This window comes from Equus asinus, chromosome 25, assembly GCF_041296235.1.
Source record: "Equus asinus isolate D_3611 breed Donkey chromosome 25, EquAss-T2T_v2, whole genome shotgun sequence".
NCBI lineage: Eukaryota > Metazoa > Chordata > Mammalia > Perissodactyla > Equidae > Equus > Equus asinus.
Window position 1 is genome coordinate 25,807,978 of NC_091814.1, and position 20,611 is coordinate 25,828,588.

At 45.1% G+C, this 20,611-nt stretch overlaps 1 protein-coding gene and 1 long non-coding RNA gene across 5 annotated transcripts in view; one reads left to right on the forward strand and one right to left on the reverse strand.

The window, feature by feature from the left end:
* On the reverse strand, positions 1-18,162 carry LRRC52 (leucine rich repeat containing 52). The gene is made up of 2 exons (XM_014841158.3): positions 17,470-18,162; positions 1-453 (listed from the first exon to the last, which is right to left on the reverse strand). The coding sequence occupies exons 1-2, from the start codon at positions 18,089-18,091 to the stop codon at positions 128-130; spliced, it is 948 nt and encodes a 315-aa protein (XP_014696644.1). The 5' UTR covers positions 18,092-18,162; the 3' UTR covers positions 1-127.
* Positions 17,822-20,611, forward strand: part of LOC106831131 (uncharacterized) — a 12,280-nt gene continuing 9,490 nt past the window's right edge. For 2 of the 4 annotated variants that reach the window (XR_006519934.2, XR_011498230.1), the window contains exons 1-2: positions 17,822-17,937; positions 18,241-18,351. This is a non-coding gene — a long non-coding RNA (uncharacterized lncRNA). Of the gene's footprint in view, positions 17,938-18,240; positions 18,352-18,427; positions 18,526-20,611 lie in introns of those variants that run through there. The other 2 variants (XR_011498232.1, XR_011498231.1) reach the window with 2 other exon arrangements.

Consider the following 20,611-nt stretch of genomic DNA (forward strand, 5'->3'; position numbering starts at 1 on the left):
CCAAACATTTTATTTATTTTACTAATAGGTTTCAATATCCAAGACAGCACTGAGGGAGTAGGAAGGGGAGGGCGAGAGAGAAGGCAGGGGGCCTGAGAAAAATGTAACAGAGAGTGTTCTCTGACAACTAAATCAGCTGAGGGAACCCATCATGGCCTGAGTCAGCACTATGTGGAAAAATCGTCCTGCTGACTTCCACCCTCTGCCCGTGCTCGTCCTCAGCCTCATCCTCGCTCGACTTGCGGAGGGCATTCTGGTAGAGCACGGCACACACGCCTGTGAGCCAGGCGGCCACAGTGCCCGCGGAGAAGATGCAGAAGCCGATGAGCAGCAGAAAGATGTAGTCTTGGCGGTCCAGGTGTGTGATGCACATGTACCGGAGCGGGTTCCCCACCTGTGTGATGGGCCACCCTGCCAGCTCTGTGGGCTCCACGCACGTGGCATTTGCATCATCTATGAGGAAAAACATAGCAGGCAGAGTGCTGAAACAGCAGAACTCCTGGGGTCCTAAGGCCAAAGGGGACCTGGAGAGGCTGTCTGGACCTTCACTACTGGAAGTGTGGTCTGTGAGTCAGCAGCATTGGCATCACCTGTACCTCATTAGAAATGCAGAATCTCAGGTACTGCTACCAACCCTCTGAATCCTAATCTGCATCTTACTAAGACCCCTGGGTGATCTGTGGGCACATTCAAGTTTGAGAGGTCCTGAGCCTGGGCTGCTTCTTGACATGGTCTTAGCTGCTTTCACGTCACCTCCTGACAATGGACTTTGCTTCTTAAGGATCCTCAAGGAATGAGAGACCACAACAGGAGCTGGGAGGCTGGAAGCTTAAGCAAAATCGCCATGGAGTGTGGACACTCCACAGACCTCCACAGATGTTCATCGTCTCCCTCTCTCCCCTCTTTTTGACCCCCACCTGCCCCCTTCAACTTGTCTCTTTCCCTTCTCCTGTGCCTGAGCCCAGCCAGAGACCACCCAAGGGCATCACGCACCACTTGGCTCGACTCTCAGGAGGGACGAGTTTCCCTGAAAATGCCTACTATGTGTTCGCTGTGTGCCCCCACCTGCCACCCAGGAGAAATCGGGGGTTGGGGGGCTCAGGGGAAAGAGACAACCAATAAGGGAAACAGTTCTGCTTCTAGTGGTGATGTTGGCCTCCCTGGCTGATCACACGATCTACAGAAGTCTTCCGTCCTTTTTAGCAGCTGACTCAGCTGCCTGGCTACTTCTCTGAGCACCTTCCCATACTGAGCACCGTGGATTTTAGTATATAACAGAAAACAAAGTGGGCTCTGGAGCCAGACAGACCAGGCATCAAATCCAGACTCTGTCCTTTACTAAGGTTGTAAAGTTTTGTAGGATACCTGATTCTTTCTCTGAATCCCATTTCCTCATCTTACAAGTGCCGAGAATGACACCGCGGGTGAGAAGGCAGGCTGCTGTGCCTGGTGCACAGTAGTTCCACAGAATACTCTTGCTCTGTCCTCAGCCCTGCCTGTATCCAGCTCTGTATACTCCGCCATGCTGGTGCTGAGGTGCCTTGTGAGGCGTCCAGGTGAATATATACAGCAGGCATTAGATAAATGAGCTTAAACTCAGGGTTGAGACCAGGGCTTGAGACAACCACCATCAAAATCATAAAAGCGACTAATATTTACTAACCTCTTACTACACACTGAGTGATTTGCAAATGTTATCTTGTTTAATTCTTATAACAGCCTTGGAGTACATCATAGTGTCATCCTTGTTTTACACATAAGGAAACTGAGGCTCCGATAGGTTTAACAATTTGAAGATTTGAGATAACCTGCACGATCTAGGCAGGAGACAGAAGACAGAATACCGGACTGAGCTATCTGAGCTTGTTTGGCAGAAGTGGGAGACACGAACAGAAGCTAGTGTGGACAGAAGCTTCCTCTAAGCTTTAGGGTAGAAACTCCAGACTAGGTGACCACGGAAGTTAGGGAAATCGGGCTTAGACTGGAGCTAGAATTAGGAGAATTAGAGAAAGGGATACAGAAGGGAGCTGACGGGGGTGGAGGCAGTTGGGTTTGGGCGGCTGGCAAGAGCTGACCAGACCAAGTGCTCTCTGAGTCTGCTCCAAGCTGGACATATTCCCTGTACCTTGCTTCTGTGTCAGGGCCCCTCCGGTGAAGTCGTTTGTTCCTTTCAGGAAAATGGTGTGAAACATGATGCTGTTAGGACTCACTCTTGGAGGAGGCGGTAGACAGAGGAGGGAAAGCCAGCACAGGGCCTGTCACATCTGCCATTTGCGATGATTACAGAAGAAAGGAGGGGAGGAAGCCCCTCTCTAGAATGACTCTGGGATGGTGGCCCTCAGGGTGACCCTGTCCCGTGGGATTGCTCTCAAGTACAGGCAAAGGCGTTGGGGCCTTGGGCCTCCATTTCATCTTGCTGTCAAGGGGCAGGAACATAATTACACCTCTAGACCTCTCTCCAGTCACCTGGTTTGAGGCCCAGGAGGTCCCAGAATGGGACTGGTGAGGAGCAGGGGAGGCTCCTGGAAACTCAGGAATTCTATGGGAAGAGCTCAGGTCACCTGCCCAAACTATCAGAGACATGGCATGGGAATATACAAAGAAAGATGTATTTGAGAAAGGAAACTGTGGGATTCTGAGGGTCTGAGGTGTGTCTAGGAGGGTTTATCTCATTCTATTTTTAAAAAATTGGGCTCTCAAATTGGGGCTTGGGTGGCAGAGATGAGACTAAACATTAAACGCACATTTCCCCATCACGGAGCATTACCTTGAAAGGAGCAATTAGGCAGTGATTTTAATGCATTGTTAGGCTGCTCTTAAGTGAGGGATGTGGGTGGTTCTGGGGGGAGGGTTTCTCTACCGCCCCATTCTCTCTCCCCCTCCCCATTCCCTGATACTGCCAAGGTGCGGGCTCTCTGTGTCTCCACCATTTCCTCATTTCCCAGCTCCAGGCCATTTCATACCCTCCTGCCAGGTTTCCCTTACGCAAGCACAGCTCATCCCAGGCACGCTGTGGCTCAAAACCCTCTTCTGACTCCCCTCTGGACCTCCGAATAACATCCAGACCACCTGGCCTGGTGTTCAGAGCCCTTGGCACTGCTCTTTTTGCATCAAATGCCTCTTCCTTCAATTTTTGCGTGATCAAGTCCTTCCTATCTTTCAAGGTCTAGCGTAAACGCATCTACTCTTAAGAGCCCATCCTCAACCCCTCATCCTCATAGCTCAGAGGACAAGTGATTGTTGCCACTCCTGAACTCGTCTACAGCATTTCCTCGTATCACTCTTACTGAATCTGTCACCTTCTACCTTGTTTGGTGGTTATCGGTCAGAAAAGAGGTGCGTTTTTTCTCCACGATGAAACAGACTTTTCGCTCTTGAATGTGTAATCCATGTCTGATCATTACTGTTCTTGTTAATAAGAGCTATCATTCATTAAAAGAACTACTTAATTTTTAAATGTTTGGGGATTTTCTAGTAATATTTTTATTATTGAATTCTAGTTTAATGCTACTGTGGAGACCTACTCTCCATGATTTCAATCCTTTGAAATTTATTGAGAATTTGCTTTATGGCTGAGCAAAAAGTCAATTTTAATACATTTTGCATGTGCACTGAAAAAAATGTGTATTCGATCCTCGTTGGGTACATTGTTCAATGTATGTCACATAGGTTGTGGTTTTATGAAGATATATATCTTTATTGAGTTTCTATCTTTATTGGCTTTTTATCTTTTTTGACTTTTTATTGACTTTGACTTTTAAAAAACTGTTGTCTCTTAGTCAAGATTAGTCCCTTAGTTGTCTGTCAGTTACGGTGAGCAGTAGATTAAAGTCACCAGTTCTGATTGTGCATTTGTCTATTTTTCCATATAGTTCTGTCAAGTTTTGCTTTACATATTTGAAACTATGTTACTAGAGGCATACAAAGTTATAACTGTTACATCTTTCTGGTAGATTCCCCTTTCCTCATTGATCAACGCTTCTCTTTATCTCCAGTAAGGCTTCTTGCCTTGAAGTCTACTTTGACATTCGAATGGCTGTATCAAATTTCTTCTGTTAGTATCTCAAGAGTCCGTTGCACCCCTATGTTCATCGCAGCATTATTTACAATAGCCAAGACGTGGAACCAGCCTACATGCCCAGAAACTGATGATTGGATAAAGAAGATGTGGTATATATACACAATGGAATACTACTCAGCCATAAAAAAAGACGAAATTGGCCCATTCACAACAATGTGGATGGACCTCGAGGGCATTATGTTAAGCGAAATAAGTCAGTCAGAGAAAGACGAACTCTATATGACTCCACTCATAGGTGGAAATTAGTATATTGAGAAGGAGATCTGATCGGTGGTTACCAGGGAAAAGGGGGGGTGGGGGGTGGGTACGGAGGGGGAAGTGGTGTACCCACAACATGACTAACAAAAATGTACAACTGAAATTTCACAAGCTTGTAATCCATCATAACATTAATAAAAAAAAAAAAAAAAGAATATCATCTCCAAATGGGAAAAAAAAAAAAAAAATTTCTTCTGTTAGTGTTTGCATTATGTATCTTTTCCCATCCTTTTACTTTTAATCTTTCTATCTTCCTGTATTTAAGGCATATTTTTCTAAGCAGCATGTGGCTGGGGTTTTTTTTTCATCCAATCTAGCAAACTTTGTATTTTAATCAGTCCATTAGCATTTAATGTTAGACTGATATATTTGGATTAACTATTTGTTTTCCATTTGTCCCACTTATTTTATGTCCCTTTCTTTCTACTTTCTTGCCCTCTATTTATTATTTCATTCCTTTTTTTTCAGTCTGTTAGTCAAACATTTTTTTCCTAGTCTGGTATGACTTTAGAGATTACAGACCCATCTAGTGATCCTGGAGTGCCTGAAATGTGCTAGGCACCATATAAGGTGGTTTACAAAATTAAACTCTACTCTTGACCACCCCACCAGATAGTTTTAATTATTCCCATGCTACAGAATGAATAAATTGTTCATCAATTATTCCCTCTCTGGCTTTCTTGATCTCCTTGCCACTGACAAAAGGCTACCAGGTACTGTTGTGTATGCTGTACACTGCACAACTCCACGGCCTTCGTTCACATTACCCAGCGGTGACTAGACCTTATGTTATCCCTCCATCCGCCCCACTCTGTGGGCCCAGGGCATTTGCTCCAGTTAAATCTCCCAGGTACGATTACAGGTGTCATTAATGTTTAAATTCTTCCTGCAAATATTTCCTATGGAAACATAAACTACCCCCTTGTTTATTTCCACACATGGCATGTTGCTCACAGGCAGAAAACCTGTCTGCCAGCATCAGATGAAAGCAGGCGAAGACTTTCTTTGGCCCAGAACCACACCTATTAGTGCGGGAGCCCAGGACGCTGCCCTTTCAGAAAACCAGTCTGAACCCAAGGGTTATAAGAGAAACTGTCCCTTTTCTTGGCCTGCAGAAGGGAGCACAGTTCTGCCTTGCAGTCTGCTGCAGGTTCCCAGGATTTGGCACCCCAGGGGAGCCAAGCGCAGGCTGCCCTGGGCCCCCTGCACCAGCGTGCTTGCTCAGGAACTGTCTGGGCTGAGCGGAGGGTCAAGCCTCCAGGTGGTGGCAACAGAAAGTGAGTGGACGGAATTTGGAGCCTCTTCTCTCTGTTAAACTGCAGCTACCCCTGAGAGCACAGCACCGGCTTCTATCAGCTTAAGCACTTTGTCCTGAAACTTCCACCTTGCACCCAGAGAAAGGTCAATTCCCCCGTTTCTCCTCATTCGGCTCCAGCTTGCCTGGGCATCATTAGTACATGTGCTGCCAAAGCGAGCACTGCCTGGACATCATTAGATGTACAGGATTTTGTCTTCTTTCTTATTTTTCCCTCCAGCTAAGTTATGTATTTGTCAAGGAGGTGGATTTCCCACCTATTCATTTGTCTGCCTCCACTCACTAGATTATGAACTCCAGGAAGACATGGATTTGTTTTTCTGTTTTGTTCACTGTTGCATCCCCAACATCTAGAACAGTGCTTAACACGTTCTAGAGCTCAAAGTATGTTTGTTGAATAAATTAAGTGTTGTTTGTTATTAACATCCCTAGGGGTCAACATCATTGGCATCATGCTCAGCTAGAGGAAAGGGAATGTGGGGAGACAGAAGACCATGGCTGGGTCGGCTAACCTCTTGCCGCCTTGGACGACTCTGTACTAGGCGGACTCTAGTCCCTGCTTACCTCGTGAGAGTTTGGGGAGGATTCAGTGAGCTAAGGGGTGTGAAGTCCTGGAGGAGGCAGGAACAGATGGTCTCCAGGACTAAATGGAGGGGTTGGCCTGGAGCTGGGAAGGGTCACCTCTTCTGTCCTCTGAGACTGCAGAGAAGGAAATGACGGTAAGTGCGGACGGGGACGAGTGTGAGGAGGCAAGTGCTGCAGGCACGATGGTGAAAGGTTGTTATTATTGTTTCCCAATTACTGTTTGAGAACTGTTTGAAAGCAGAGACCCCATTTGACCACCTTTGTATCCCTAGTGCCTGGCATACAGTAGATGCTCAATAAATGTCTGTTGCATGCATATGGGAGAGATTGGGTGGATTAGTGATCTGATCTCATACAGCAGTGCTTAAACTCTTGTGCCTTTGGCCTTGCTGTGTAGGACAGCTTCCCCGATTGCAATTGGAAAGGATCACTATTATACTCGGCCATACTGTGGATGGCCCAGAAGAGATGACTCCCCCAAGGGAACCTAGATTGGGTCGCATAGCAGCCCAACAGCACCAAAGCCAACTGGCCAGCAAGGCCCCCTCTCAGACCCTCAGGCATTGTCCTCTGAGCATTTCTAGCCCTGGCATTGGCGTCTACCTCTGCCTACCTAGAGCGTGTCTTTCTCATTGCTCAGCTGTCTTCCCACGATAGCATAAGCCAGCGTTCAGTAAACTATAGCCCAGGGGCCAAATCGAGCCTGCTGCGTGTTTTTCTGCCTATTTTTGTAAATAAAGTTTTATCGGAACACAGCCATGCCCATTCATTTACGTATTTTCTATGGCTGCTTTCACACTACAAATAACAGAGTTGAGTAGTTGCAACAGAAACCCACAAAGCCTAAAACATTTACTATCTGGCCTTTTATAGGAAGCATGTGCTGACTCCTAGTCTAAACCAACGCTGGCATCTTGAAACCTTAAAGATCGGGATGATTTGGGTTTGGGCAGTACAGTTCCTAGCTGATACAGTTTTTTTCCTTGCATAAAGAGTCTATATTTTTGTAAAGGTTAAACGCGATTCATAGACTCTTGGAACATTGTAGAAAAGACCTTGAAATTCAGCAAGTTCAACCGGATTATTCCTGTGCTTTAAAGGTGCTTTAGGCTACAGACTGGTATTTTGCATAAGTGGTTGTATATGGGCATGATTTAGAGGTAGAAAGACCCCTTTTCCTTGTAATACTTTCTCATGTGCTTGTCAGTACCCAGAATTCGGTCAGCAGGAGCTAAAACTTTTCATTCCACCAACAAGGTAAGGCTTAAAGTGTAAAGTCTTCGGAAAAAGAAGACAATGACTTGAGCCCTACCCACCTTTCTTGAGTAGGTTTTGATGAGGGAGGGGATCCAGCTGCATGGCAGGGCTGGGGGAGGTACCAGGGGGTTCTCGGAAACTAAAGGCAAATGCTAGTTTGCTCTCAGTTTAGCCTAGAGCTGAACCTACTTAATAACTACCCATCTGCTCAGAAAAATCCAGATAGTGGACAGTTGTCCTCATGGATAACAGGCAATTTAGAAAAGCTCAGTAGCAGAAGGGCACCACCGTTTACCAATCGCCCAGGCAGAATCTTGGGAGTCCTTGCTTCCTCTCTCACATCCCATATTCAAGCCGTGAGCCAATCCTGTTAGTGGTGCCTTCAAAATAGATCCTGATTCTTACCTTTTCTCATCATCTGGACCATTACCCTGGGCTAAGCCACCGTCTTCTCCTCCTGAACTGTGATAGCCTCCTCACTCATGCCCCTGCCTTCCCCACAGTCTCTCTCTATCTAGCAGTGGGAGCCATCTGTAAATCATAGATCCTGTCACTGCTCAAAATCCTTTCTTGAGTCGCACACAAAATAAAATCAAAAGCTTCTCTGTGGCCTCCAGGTCCTATATGATCTGGCCTCTGACTAATTTACCATTTCACTTCTTACCTTTCTCTCCTTCCTTCACTCTGCTGCAGCCATACTCATCTTCTATTCTATCGAGCTCATTCTACCCCAGGGCCTTTGCATTTGCTCTTCCCTCTGTCTAGAAAGCCCCCTCCACCCTGCCTCATATTTCCATGGCTTGTCCCCTCACTTTATTCAGTTCTCTGCTCAAATGTCACCTCCTTAGGACCGTCCAACCTAAAGTATCTGCCTTGTCCTCAGTCCCAGGCACACTCTTTCCCTCGCCTTACCTTGTGTTCCTCTATTGCACTTACCATTACTTGACATTATGTCATGTATTTGTTTATTTATTCCCTTTCAACTGGAATGTAAGTTCCATGAGAGCATGTCTGTTTCTGTTCATAGCTGTATGCCTAGTGGCCGGCCCAGGCCCTGACACCCAGTAGGTGCTCAGTAACTACTGGTGCAGTAAGTGCCCTCAGGTGCCAGGCTGGGCTCCTCACCCATGTGTGAATGTCCAATAGGGTTAATGAAGCGCGGGCTCACCTCAACCAAATGCTGTGGCCAAAGTCTCATAGCTGTTAGAAGAAACTGTATTTAAAATTACAAGAGTTTGTTCAACAAGACTTTTTAGTCTTAACTATGTTTTAATTGGGTGTATCAGATGTCTTAGTTGTTCCTTTATTTGGGTTGAAGGGGAGACCAAATCCACCACTATTCTGATCAAAAGAGATAGCATCGTATATGGGTCAAGCATGGGGTAGGTGTTTTTACACAATGTTATCATTTTGAAAGTTTTATAACACCCTCCCCCACCCCAATAGCGCTAGGGGCCCCCGAATTGGACTCCCTGTGGACGATGCACCCCAGCAGAAGGGCAGCATCACAGCACCATTTACCCTGTCAACCCACACTGCTCTCCCCCTTCTCTGCATCCCATGTGACACCCGGAGCCACCAACAGGCAACCGGGCTCTTCACTTTCTTTAAGAGTCGTAACAACAACAACGATAGCTAACGTTAGTTGAGCACTTACTATGTGCCCCTCTAAAATCTTCATGTGAGTTATTTCATTTAACTTCCACAGCAACTCAAAGAAATAGGTACTAATTTATCTCCATTTTACTGATGAGAAACCTGGGTCTCATGGAGACCATTGCTCAAGGTCATGCACTTGTTAAGTGACAGAGGCAGGATTAAAAACCAGGTAGTCTGAATCCAGAGCCCATCTTAGTTTTGCCTGTTCAACTAGAGTGTGATCATCTCAAGAACAAAGGGATATTTTCCAATCACCTAATTTGGTTGGTGTTACCAGAAGCATCATAGAAAACATCATGTGAAACTGTGTATTTCTCTAGATATAAAGTCACTCTTCGTCTTTTATCTCACTGATAAAATTGTTGTGGGTCCCTCAATTCCACATGCTCACACTCACGCCCGCGTACTTACCCTCACTTCCTTCTTGGAGTTCCAGAGGAGATGTCTTTCCCCATTCAGGCTTACCCCTCCATTAGGTTCTGGAGACCATCCACTCCTGCCTCCTTGGGGGCTTCACCCCATCAGTTACCCCTCACCCCCACCCCATGTCTTTGCCCTGCCTTGACTCCTTCCCATCAGCAGATAAACACATACTTGGATCTCTTTTCTCCTAAAAAAGTATTCCCTTTATGTGTTTCCCCTCAGCTATCATCCCACCTCCTTTAATCCACAGCCACCCTTCCTAGAAGACTTTACACTGTTTCCTCTGCTCTTTCTCTTCCTTGTCATTCAGTTGGTTACCCATCGTTGTCTGGTGTCCACTCCCACCATGCCCTTGGAACTGTCCAAGACATCAGGGACCTCTTGGTAGCTAAATCTGATGGATACTTTTCCATCCTTATCTGACCTGCTTCCATTCTTTGGAACACTTTCTTCCCTTGGCTTCCATGAATCTACTATGAATCTACCCTTCTCTAATTTCCTTTCTCCTCTCTGGCTGCTCCTGCCCAGATTACTTCACAGCTTGCTCTTCTTATTTGATTCTTCAATATGGTGGCACTCTCCAAAGCTTCTGTCCTTGCCCTATTACTCTCTCAGTCTAAACTTTTTCCCTGGTTGATCTTATCCTTTGTTTGGTTTCAGTGGTCACCAGTGAGCTGATGATTCCCAAATATATATTTTATTCTGTGTTCTCTATTCTGAATTTCTGGTCAGAACATCCAAATGCATACTGGCTCGCAGGGACCTCCCACTCACCACGCTCAAGAGGGGACTTGGCTTCTCCCCTAACCTCCTCACTGCCTCTCCCCCAAGAGCATCTATCTCAATGAAGCCCCCACAGTTGTCCAAGCCAAAGCTTTGGGAGTTATCCTTGATTTTTTTCTTTCCCTTTATTTTTCACATCTCATTTATTCATTCTTTCACTCAATAAATATTTATTGAGCATTTTCTCTGTGTCAGGACTTGAGCTAGTTTCTGAAAATTCAGATATGCTCTTTGTTCTCATAGACTTTCCTGTCTATCGGAGAAGACAGAGGTTAAATTAATACAAATCTATTAATTAATTAGAATTCTGCCAAAAGTGACAAAGGGAGTACAGAGAACTGTGAGAGGGCGTAGCTCAGTCTCAAGTCCTGTTGCTCCTACCTTCTAAAGGATTCCTTCTGACCTGTCTATGCCTCTTCATCCCCACTGCTGCTATAGGCCACCATGCTCTCTTGCCTGGATGCCTACAGGAGCCTCCTAGCCCTGCATCCAGGCTTGCCTGCCTCCCAAAGCTTCTCAGGATACATTGCATGTTCCCCAGAAAATCATTCAAATGCCTTTCATGGCTGGATCCCTCTTTCTCTTTCTAGCTGCATCCACGCTTTGCTGGATTACCTCCAGGTTGGGCACTTCTTCACCTCTAGGGACAAGGAAACTGGGGTTGGCTTCTTTGGCTAGCCTTGCACCCACCACTGCCTTCCAGAGGCCTGAGTGGTGTTGGGTGACCAGAGGGGTCATAGATAGAGGCCTGGCATTTCTGAGCTTAAAGGAATTTTAGATCACCTACTTTCAGGGATCCCAACTGGGTTGAGTTAGGGAGTGTATGAGAATTGCCCAGGATCCTTTCTGAACTGCGCAGCCTTGCCACCCCCAACCCTTCTCGGATTTTCTAGATGGTTTAGGGATCACTGACCCTGTTGCACCCCTCTCTGCCCCCTCATTGGCCTCATGAGGCTGCTCCGTTGGCTCGCAGCAGGAGAGAGCCATAAGGCCAGGGGGTTTGTGATGAGGTAGGAGAGACATGGTAGCAGAGCAGTTGACAGCCTTGGAAATGTCTGCTGCCCAGCTGTCCCCCTTTTTGGCATCTGGTCTTTACTGCAATTTCCCTGATGGAGGAGATGGGTTAGCATTAATAGCAGAAGAGTGTGAGGACCTGAATTCATTCTGGAAATCTAGCTTTTGGCACAGTCGTAGATGACTTTGTATTTGGTAGGTTGAAATAGGGCCATTATCGTATTACAGCAGCCTTGAATACAGGATGAAATAGCCTCAGAATGAAACTAAGATGTTCTTTGCTCAAAATGCCCTCAAAATGACTTGGACCTGAAACAGCACATGACCCAACCCATCTGCTCCCTACAGCTGTCCCTGAGTGGCTTTGTCCCCCTGCCTCTGCAGCACTCCTGCCCAGACTCCTCCTTGATTTGTGGGCCCTACCATCGGGCTCAAGCAAGACTTCCTAAGGATTCAGCCCCTCTGTCCTGAAACTACCCCCACTTTTACCCCTGGTGGCCTGTCACTTTCTGAATTCTCACTGTTTCTGGTTGTTCCCTGTCAAATTGCAAATACCCTTTGAGGGAGACATATTAAAACATCATTAGTCACTAACGTCTCAGTGCAAATCAATTTATTAGGCAGTTGGAGCAGCCACTGTAGATCTAGAACACAGGCCATTGTCGTAGGGTTCTCAAAATGGGGCCTAAGGAGTGCCTGTGCCAACAGCTCACTGAATCAGAATCTCTGGATGTGGGGCCCAGCATTCTTGTGCTCATCAGAGTTTGAGGACCACTGATTCAGCAGGCCAGGCCTAGGAGGAAAGTCCAGGGCATTGAGTCCTTTGGGGATGGAGGCATTGTTCAAGTGAAGTAGAGGTTGCTTAAGACAGGAAGTGGGAGAAGGCAGGAGTTAGAGGCTGCCTGCTTCTTGATTGCACTTCCTAATAACGTGATCGTAGCCCTCATCCCTAGGAACACTTCCACCTTGCACTTACTCATCATGAACTTTCCCATCTGGGACCGTTTGCTGACCCTCTTTACTTTCCTCTTACTTGGTCTAAGTGCATCTTATCTTTCTATTTAGGTCTTCAGATGGCCTTAGAGAGTATTTAATCCTATTCCCTTATTTGAAAGACAAGTGAGACTCAGAGAGGGGAAATGACTTGCCCCAAATCACACAGTGGCATTGCTTGGACCAGGATGGGACTTCCTGGCTTTTAATTCTATTTACTCTCTCTTGTATCTTTAGATTGTCTTATTAAAGACAGGAATTACGACTTCATTCTCTGTGATAAAAGCACCCCAACCTTATAATACAATGTTGGGCACATAAGGAACATCAATGTTTCAGAGTTGAACGGACTGTGATCTGCCCGATAGTCAGGAGATATCATGGCATTGGGGGAAAACGTTGAACTTGGATCTCAGGAGATCTCCAGGCTGGGCTTAGCTCCACAGCCACCTACCTGTGAGGGGCTGGATTCTAAAGTTCCAGCATAAGCATCCTATGTTAAAAGGCTGCCCTGACCAATATGGTAGCCACTGGCCATCTATGTGGCTATTTAAGTGAATTGAAATGAAATAAAATAAAAAATTCAGTTCCATGAGCGAAATTTCAAGAGCTCAATAGCCACATGTAACTAGTGGCTACTGTACTGGATAGCGAGGATACAGACCATTTCCATTGCTGCAGAAAATTTTGTTGTACAGTAGCGGACCAGACTTTGGGGGTGGACGGGAAGGGGATGTAGGAGGCCAGGTTCCTTATGTCCAGGAGCTTAGAGTTGCATGAGTTTTTGAAAGCTTCCTGAGAGGCATTGAACCCTGTCCTGCTGGGGAACTCCATCCTGGGAAGAGCTCAATTGTCACTCTCATCTTCAAATAGCATTAATGACTGGAAAATTACAGTTCCAGCCAGGAATTCGTCCTCCTATGTGCTGACCGGGGCCAAAAAGGAAAAGGAATCTGTGGGTCTGTTTTAACTCTCTGTTGATCAGGGCTTGCGAGAGCAACCTTGCAGCTGGCACATTACAACATACCTCCATTTCTGCCATAATTTTCAAGTTTGGAAAGTGAATATGTGAACTCTTTGAGGACTGATTAGTTTTCAGTGCATCTGGTGAGTATATCATTAGAGGGTTTCTTTTGATGAGAAGACTTTTGGTAATGGCACCAAATCTCTTGCTGATATTGGAAAGTTTCAATATTACAATTCGGTGTGGCCTTATAATGAAATAAGATGAATGGAACATTTTGCCTCTTCTACAGCCCCACCATGGGGGGTCACCTTACCCATAATGTGACTTAGGGGAAGGACATATTATTGCCTTCATGTCTTTTGTTTTAAGACCTCTCCATTTTTTTCCTGGACCTTGGCTTCCTTCAAGGTTCTCCACTGTTGTAGAATTAATCTTGGCTAATTGGATTTCCTAAGAATTCACTCCTCCCTCTGATATGGGACACATATGGTGCAGATGACCCACAGTCATATGAGTCTCCATACACAACCCCAGGCTTCTTGGCTAGTTACCTCTATGAGCACTGGTTTGGCACATATAGGTGCTCAATAAATATTTAAATGGACGAACAGATGAACTGAGTGGTCGTATAGAAGTCTCTTACTTCATTGCCTTTCTTTTCAAGGGCTCTATATACTGGCATTCCACTGTCCTACTGACTTAATGCTGCTTCACAGGTAAAATTTCCCAACACTAAGGTTCAGTGTCTCCCTGGGTCTAAAATGAAACCAATATTTAAGTTGGATTCTGATTTATAAACAACCAAGTTACTCAGATTATTTCATAGAAACCCTTCCTATATCCTGAAATGTGATCACATGGAGAGAGATGTGCGGACTCCATTCTAGACCACGCCAAAGACCACCATTTTGATAGTAAATGTGGTATAATAGGTTGGCTTGAGGTTGAGAGTTCACCAAGAGTGTTTGTCAATAGCAAAGACATTTTCACCCAAAAGAGACCACAAATCATTGTATGAGAGTTTCACAAAATAAATATCTTCCATAATGCTGAGGTCTCGCTAAGGGGGAAGAGAAGTATCTAGTGAATTTTACTGTGTGTGTGTTCAACTTTATGTGTACATGTGTGTCTGTTCATGTATGGGTGTGTGTCTCTACATTTATGTGTGTGTATGTGCTATATGCATGTAATATATGGGTGTGTATGTATGTGAGTAGATGTGTACATATATAAATATGGTATGTATGTGTAGGAATATCTTTGTGTTTGTATATGTGTGTATATATGTGTGTTTGCATATGTGTTTATGTGTATGTTTGTGATTGTATGTGTGTGTGTGTATGGGAAGGGAGAACCAGCCTGAATAAGGCACAAAGGAAAGCAAACACTGAGGTTAGAGTCAACCTTTTGGAGTTTGGGTGGATTGGGGTGAACCTGGATTTGCAAGGGGAATGCAAGCATATCATAATAAGTTTATGATGGTTAGGGCTTATTATCCAATGAAAATGATCTTGAGTGAGTTCCAAGCGTAGCCAGATAGGAAATAAAGCTGAAATTTAGATGCTGCGGCCATATGCTCATAACATGACTTATATTTATAATTAAACTGACTTACAGAATCATAATTATCATGTAATTTGAGGATTTGAGAGATAGTAGTCTATGGAAAAGATCTGAGTTTGAAATCTCAGGAGGTTCAAATCATTTTCTTATAATTTACTAACTGCGATTTTGGGCAAGTCAGTTTATTTTCTCGTCCATTGGATAGAGCTACAGATACCAAACCTAGCCTCTTCCACAGTCCTAGGGCCTAAAATTTAAGGGTTGATATGATACTCACAGAAAATGAGACAGCATGTGTGAAAAAACTTCAGCAGCTGCAAAGCTCTATATAAATATCAATTGTTCTATGTCTGGCCTTGGCTCACTGTTTTTAAGAGATAATAGTAGTGAACTGGAGCACTGAGATCATAGCTCTGCTTGAAGTGGACTAAGAGGGTTCTTCCGGGCCACCAAACAACAGAGAAAGATGAGCAGATTAGCTGTCGTAGGGGTGTGTGTTTGTGTGTGTCAGGGGGTCCCACTGGCCAGTGGATGAAAGCTTTGCCTAGACTCTTCATTCACAAGGAGCTTACAGACTTGATAAGACAGATAACCCCTTCTGATGTTTTTGAAAACGTGAGGTGAAACAGGTCTGGTTTATATCCCTATGCAATCCTGGATTGAATAGAGTCAAGGCATCCAAAGTAGTTAGCCTGAAAATTTTGAGAAGACACAACTCTGTAACCAGAAATTTGATTAAGAGAGATTTGATGGGAGATGAAGTGGTAGCTTTACAGTCTAAGGAAGAAGCCAAGCTACTTCACCCTTTTCAGCTAGGGTAGGAGGTCCTCCTGGCAACTCGGGGACTCTGCTCAAAGTAAATGTGTATGTATGGTAGGGAGGGGGCAAGAGAAGATGATGCTCTTCCACAGGCTAGTTACCTAAACATTGACAGGGTAGAACCCCATTTAGGAAGCACATTTAGCACATGAGAATGATTAATATTGACCCTCTTTTAGAGAGCTTTCTAGAAATCACCACATCACCAGTCATTGGGAAAAGTAGAAGACATTATCTCTGGCTCCTAGAGAAAGTGGTACAGAGAGGTAAGGTAATCGATCCAAGATAGCTGCTCCTGTATCCTTTAGGATTAATACTGTAAAGACGATGGCCTGACAAAGTTCATGCCTTTTATTTATTCGAACTCAAGTTGAAGCACCTGGCAGCAGGACCAGGTGCCTAGGGCACAAAATTTAAGGAGACCCTCACTCTCAGTGCCTCCTTCAATTTTGCAATCTAGGAGCCTGGCTTGCCTCACCATAGTTCAGGCCCTGCCTGGGAGACATTTTAAGACACGCCCATTGGAAGGCCAGGAGGCCACATTTTTACTTGCTGTCATCACTCAGTTCCCCTAGTTCTCCTTAAACTCTGTCATTTTGGCCAGGAGTCTTTCCAGGATATTGCCACATGGGCGGGACTTCATCGTGGCAGCTTCAGCATGACTTTAGTGAAGTTGGTGTGTGAAAATATTTTCAAAAACAAACAGGGAAGGGAGAGAAGATCTGATTTTGGTAGGGTTTGATTTTCTATCCAAAGCCCACTTTTGCCAAATTACATCAGTGGCTCCGGAATTTCTGTGAGGAGTTATTTCACATTTCTCTGAAACTCTGACATTCCTGGGTGAAAATGATATTGGTAGAGTAGGAGATTTGGAGGTTGACGATGTGACAGTAAGGTCACGGAAAAGGAGAGGGAATGAGGCACTGGAGTGCCCCAAGGGCCACGGCAGAGGGCAGGTGGGGACAGTGGATATACCGGCAGCAACTGGCTTGGAAATCTACCAGGTAAGACGAGAATCTGCCTGTTAAGATTGGAATCTCCCTGCTCAGTACAGTGGGCACTGTTGACCCATTCTCCACTGATTCATGCCATCTCTCCTTATGAGATTAGCATCTTGAAGACAAAGGAGCTATCGAAAACCTCCTCTCCTTCCCTCCCTCCTTGTCCAGGCAGCTCATGTGCCCCTCCTTCCATCTCTATTGAACTTCCTCTTTTATACATCACGCTCCTACTAGATTTTCTACTGCCTATGAATGATTGAATTTACTTTTAGATCCTGGAAAAATTCAGTCAGTGAATTAAACAGATTAAAATAGTTTACCAATGGAATACAGTGTCCCTCTATTACTTTGTTACTTTGCAATTATAGTACTTTATCATTTCCAAACATATCATTTTATGTTGACATAACAACTCTCTATGTTTGGTAATATTATCGTCTCCACTTTATGGATGAGGAAACTGAGGCTCAGAGAAATTTGACATTCCCAAGGACAGCCAACCAGTAAGTGCTGAGTTTGGGACCAGAACTCAGCTCTCTGGATTCCTATTCCAGAACTTTTCCTACGAAGCCTTATTGCCTCCCCAGTCAACCCAAGGACGGATCCTGCAGAGCAGTAAGAATGCTTTCAATCATCAGCTTAAACCCAGATTTTCTTTCCCCATCCTAACCATATTTTGACTTCATCTTTTCTGGAACCAATTCCTCCTACTCCATCACATCCTCGTCCCCACACCCAATGAAGCCCTCACCTGGGTGGTCCAGATCGGACACTATTAAGAAGATGGTGAAGTCCAAGAAAGAGCAGTTGCATTTCCAGGGGTTTCCACTCAGATACACGGTATGAAGTGTTAGGATGTTGTGGAAGGCAGCATGGTCCAAGGTCTGCAAGCCGGTATTTCTGAGGTCCAGGTACCTCAAAGAGCTGGTGTTGGCAAAGGTGTACTTATTAAGAGATAACAGGTGAGGATTGTTGGAGATGTTCAGCTGTACCAGGTTGCTGAGCACGGAGAAACTGTATGGGGAGATCAAGGTTAGGTTGTTGTAGCTGAGATTAAGGTAGATGAGTTTGAAGACCCCGATGAAGGTATAATCCATCACCTCTTGAATCAGGTTATTTTGACAGTCCAAGTAAACAAGGTCACTGAGGAGTCCTAGAGTCATCGCTGGCAAAAAAGTGATGCAGTTATCATCCAGGAACAGCCTCCGGGTGTCCAGAGGTATGTCAGGGGGGTATTCGGTTAACTCTAATCCTGTGCAGATCACTTCTTGGGCTTGACACTCACAATTATTTGGACACTTTGACCCCGATACCAGTCCCATTCCAAAGGAAAAGAGTAACCACCCAGGCCCAGGGCTTGAAGCAAGGGACATAATAAGAAGCCGTGACTACCCTCCTTCCACCTTCCTGCGGGCGCTGTCCCTCTGATCAGAAGGCTGCCGAGGGGCGGGGTGGGGCGGGGGACGGGCGCTGGAAAGAACTGTAACACTCTAGCTTTGTACAAAGCAATTTTCCATTACAGGAGAACTGAACAGAAGTTGAAACGCGAGGCCCAGTGCCGCGGCTTGGTGGCTCTGCCGATTGCTCACTCCAGACGGCTGCTGGACGCTTGCCGGCTTGGCGCCTCTGAAAGGTCTCACCCTTTCCCTGCCTTTGCAAGTGAAGGGGAGCCAGGGGAGAGCCACATGACAATGAGGTTGCTAGTTGACACCTTTGTGATGTCAGCAGCCTCAGGAGACTGCCTGGCTGAGGGAGGGAGAGTCCTGCCTCCCCTTCTGGGTGGTGTGGGGGTGTTTTGTATATCGCGGTAAGCTGGCTGTCCCTGCGGAGTCGGAGTCGGAGCCTGCGACATGGGGGAGGGGACCCATGGGTTCACCGTGTGTGTGTGTGTGTGCGCGCGTGTGTGCATACCAGCTTTCCTTGGAGCTGTAGTAGAGGATTAGGTTAGACTGAACCCCTTAATCTACAAGCCACTGGGGGAACAGGGAAGTCCACCTCCCTTCTTTACTGATGAGCAAAGTGACTTCTTTAAGGTCAGTTCCCAGAGTGGCTCTTTTCCTTGGGTATTGAATTTGGATAGGTGCCATTGCTTTGGTGGTGTTGGGAGAAGGCGGCAAAAGGGGAAGCCCCTTTTGAAATGAGACAAGAGGCATTCCTCTGATAAGGTGGTACTCTTAAGATCATATTTCTAGTTTGCATACAACCCTGCGTGCATTGGGAATATATATGTGTATTAGTATTTTAAAAAACCTTTGAACAAGTATCAGCTGCTCCCCCTAAAACAAAACTCAAATGCATATTAAAAAAACCTGAGTGAAATGATAGGCACAATTTCTTACCATTTGTATTCTCCTAGGACTTTTAAAATAGTGAGTGCCTCGCTAGCGCGTCTAGTGTGAGTTCATATTCATTAACTACCTGACAGATGGTGGGAGGGAGGCTTTTTCGAGGGAGGGATGGTGAGTCTGGAAGCTTAAGAGTTAGGATGTATCATCCACTCCGTGGAGGAAGGCACACTGGGCAGAAACAAAGAAAAAGCATCTCAGGAATTAAAATTTATATTTTGGGGAAAATAGAATTTCATTCTTTAAAACATTCATGTATAACTTAGCTGTGAATATTAATAAAGTGCTGAAGCCTATATTTAGCTTAGCACAGTGCCTGGCACCTGGTACGTAATAAATATTTATTGAATGAATGATGCGTGAATGTCTCTGCTGGTTTGTTCCCTTTTCTTGCTTCTCTGCCAAGAGAGAAATTAATAAACTCAAGTGGATTTGTGGCTGGTTAGCTAATGCTTGATTTTGTTTACTTACTCAGCATTCCTAGGGCGACTGGCCGTGAATTAAGATGATGACTTAGGAGTGTTTACCAAATTGGAAGTGACCTTATTTAAGTAGAAATTTCGAACACTTGAAATAATAACCCAAATGATAATTGTACTAATTGACGCAGGATTTTATTGATAGGGGAGTCACCCTTTCCTTATAATTAAAAAAAGTTCCTTGCAAGATCTTGCATGATTGCCCAGGAGAGGAATTTGTTATGTGAAGTCTGTGGAGAAGAATTAATTTCCAAAGTGGACGTTTCCTCTGTTTGCTGGGATGAGGGTGTGGTTTGATGGCGGGATGCGGGCTGGATGCTTTATTTGGAGCGGCTGCATTTGTTGTTTGTTTCCTTTTGATGAGAGCTGATCCTGACTGGCCTGCCAGGGCTCGTGGAGTGATTTTACTGACTTTCCCCTTTTTCTTTTACGCCTTTCTCCCTCTTTCTGACTCTTTCTTTCCTCAGGGAGCCAGTGTCTCCAGGTTGCCCCATTTAATTTCCAGCCTCCTCTTGGAGACTAACTTTCTCAAGACAGTAGCCTCAGGCTCAGGCTTACCTTTTTGGCCATATGACGACAAGTGCTGTCACTTAGAAAAGCCTTAGATAAATAAAGCACACTAAAGGTTATTGAGCGACACCAGTCGGCTGTGTCGCTCCCTCTGGAGTAGTACCATTTTAACAAAGCATCACGAATGGTTAACCACAAGGAGTAGTCCTTTCACTGGAGGTATCTGTGTATTTGTTGGTCCTGAAGTCTGAATACCCACAGGCTAGTTTCAGCTTTGTCAATTTAGACCAGATCCCTAAATGTGTTCCTCATTTTCAGACTGAGTAAATATTTGTTAAATAGAGAATGAGGGCACAGTCAAAGGAAAATAGAGAATGTAATGTAGCCTCTCCCAACCTATCTGATCTCGGAAGCTTGAAAAAAATTTTTTTCATGAAACGTCTTGTGAAACTATTATTTCCAGGATCCTGCCTTGGGAAGTTCTAGACTAGGCTGTTTACCCTTGGTGGAGTTGCTTAATGTCTCTGGGCTTTACTTTTCTCATCTATATATTGAGGGA

Bases quoted from the DNA above. Each gene is read 5' to 3' on its own strand.
- LRRC52 (XM_014841158.3), bottom strand. From the start codon at position 18,091: ATGTCCCTTGCTTCAAGCCCTGGGCCTGGGTGGTTACTCTTTTCCTTT. The intron at 454-17,469 runs GTGAGGGCTTCA...TTTTCCTCATAG, and splicing joins GTCCGATCTGGACCACCCAG to ATGATGCAAATGCCACGTGC.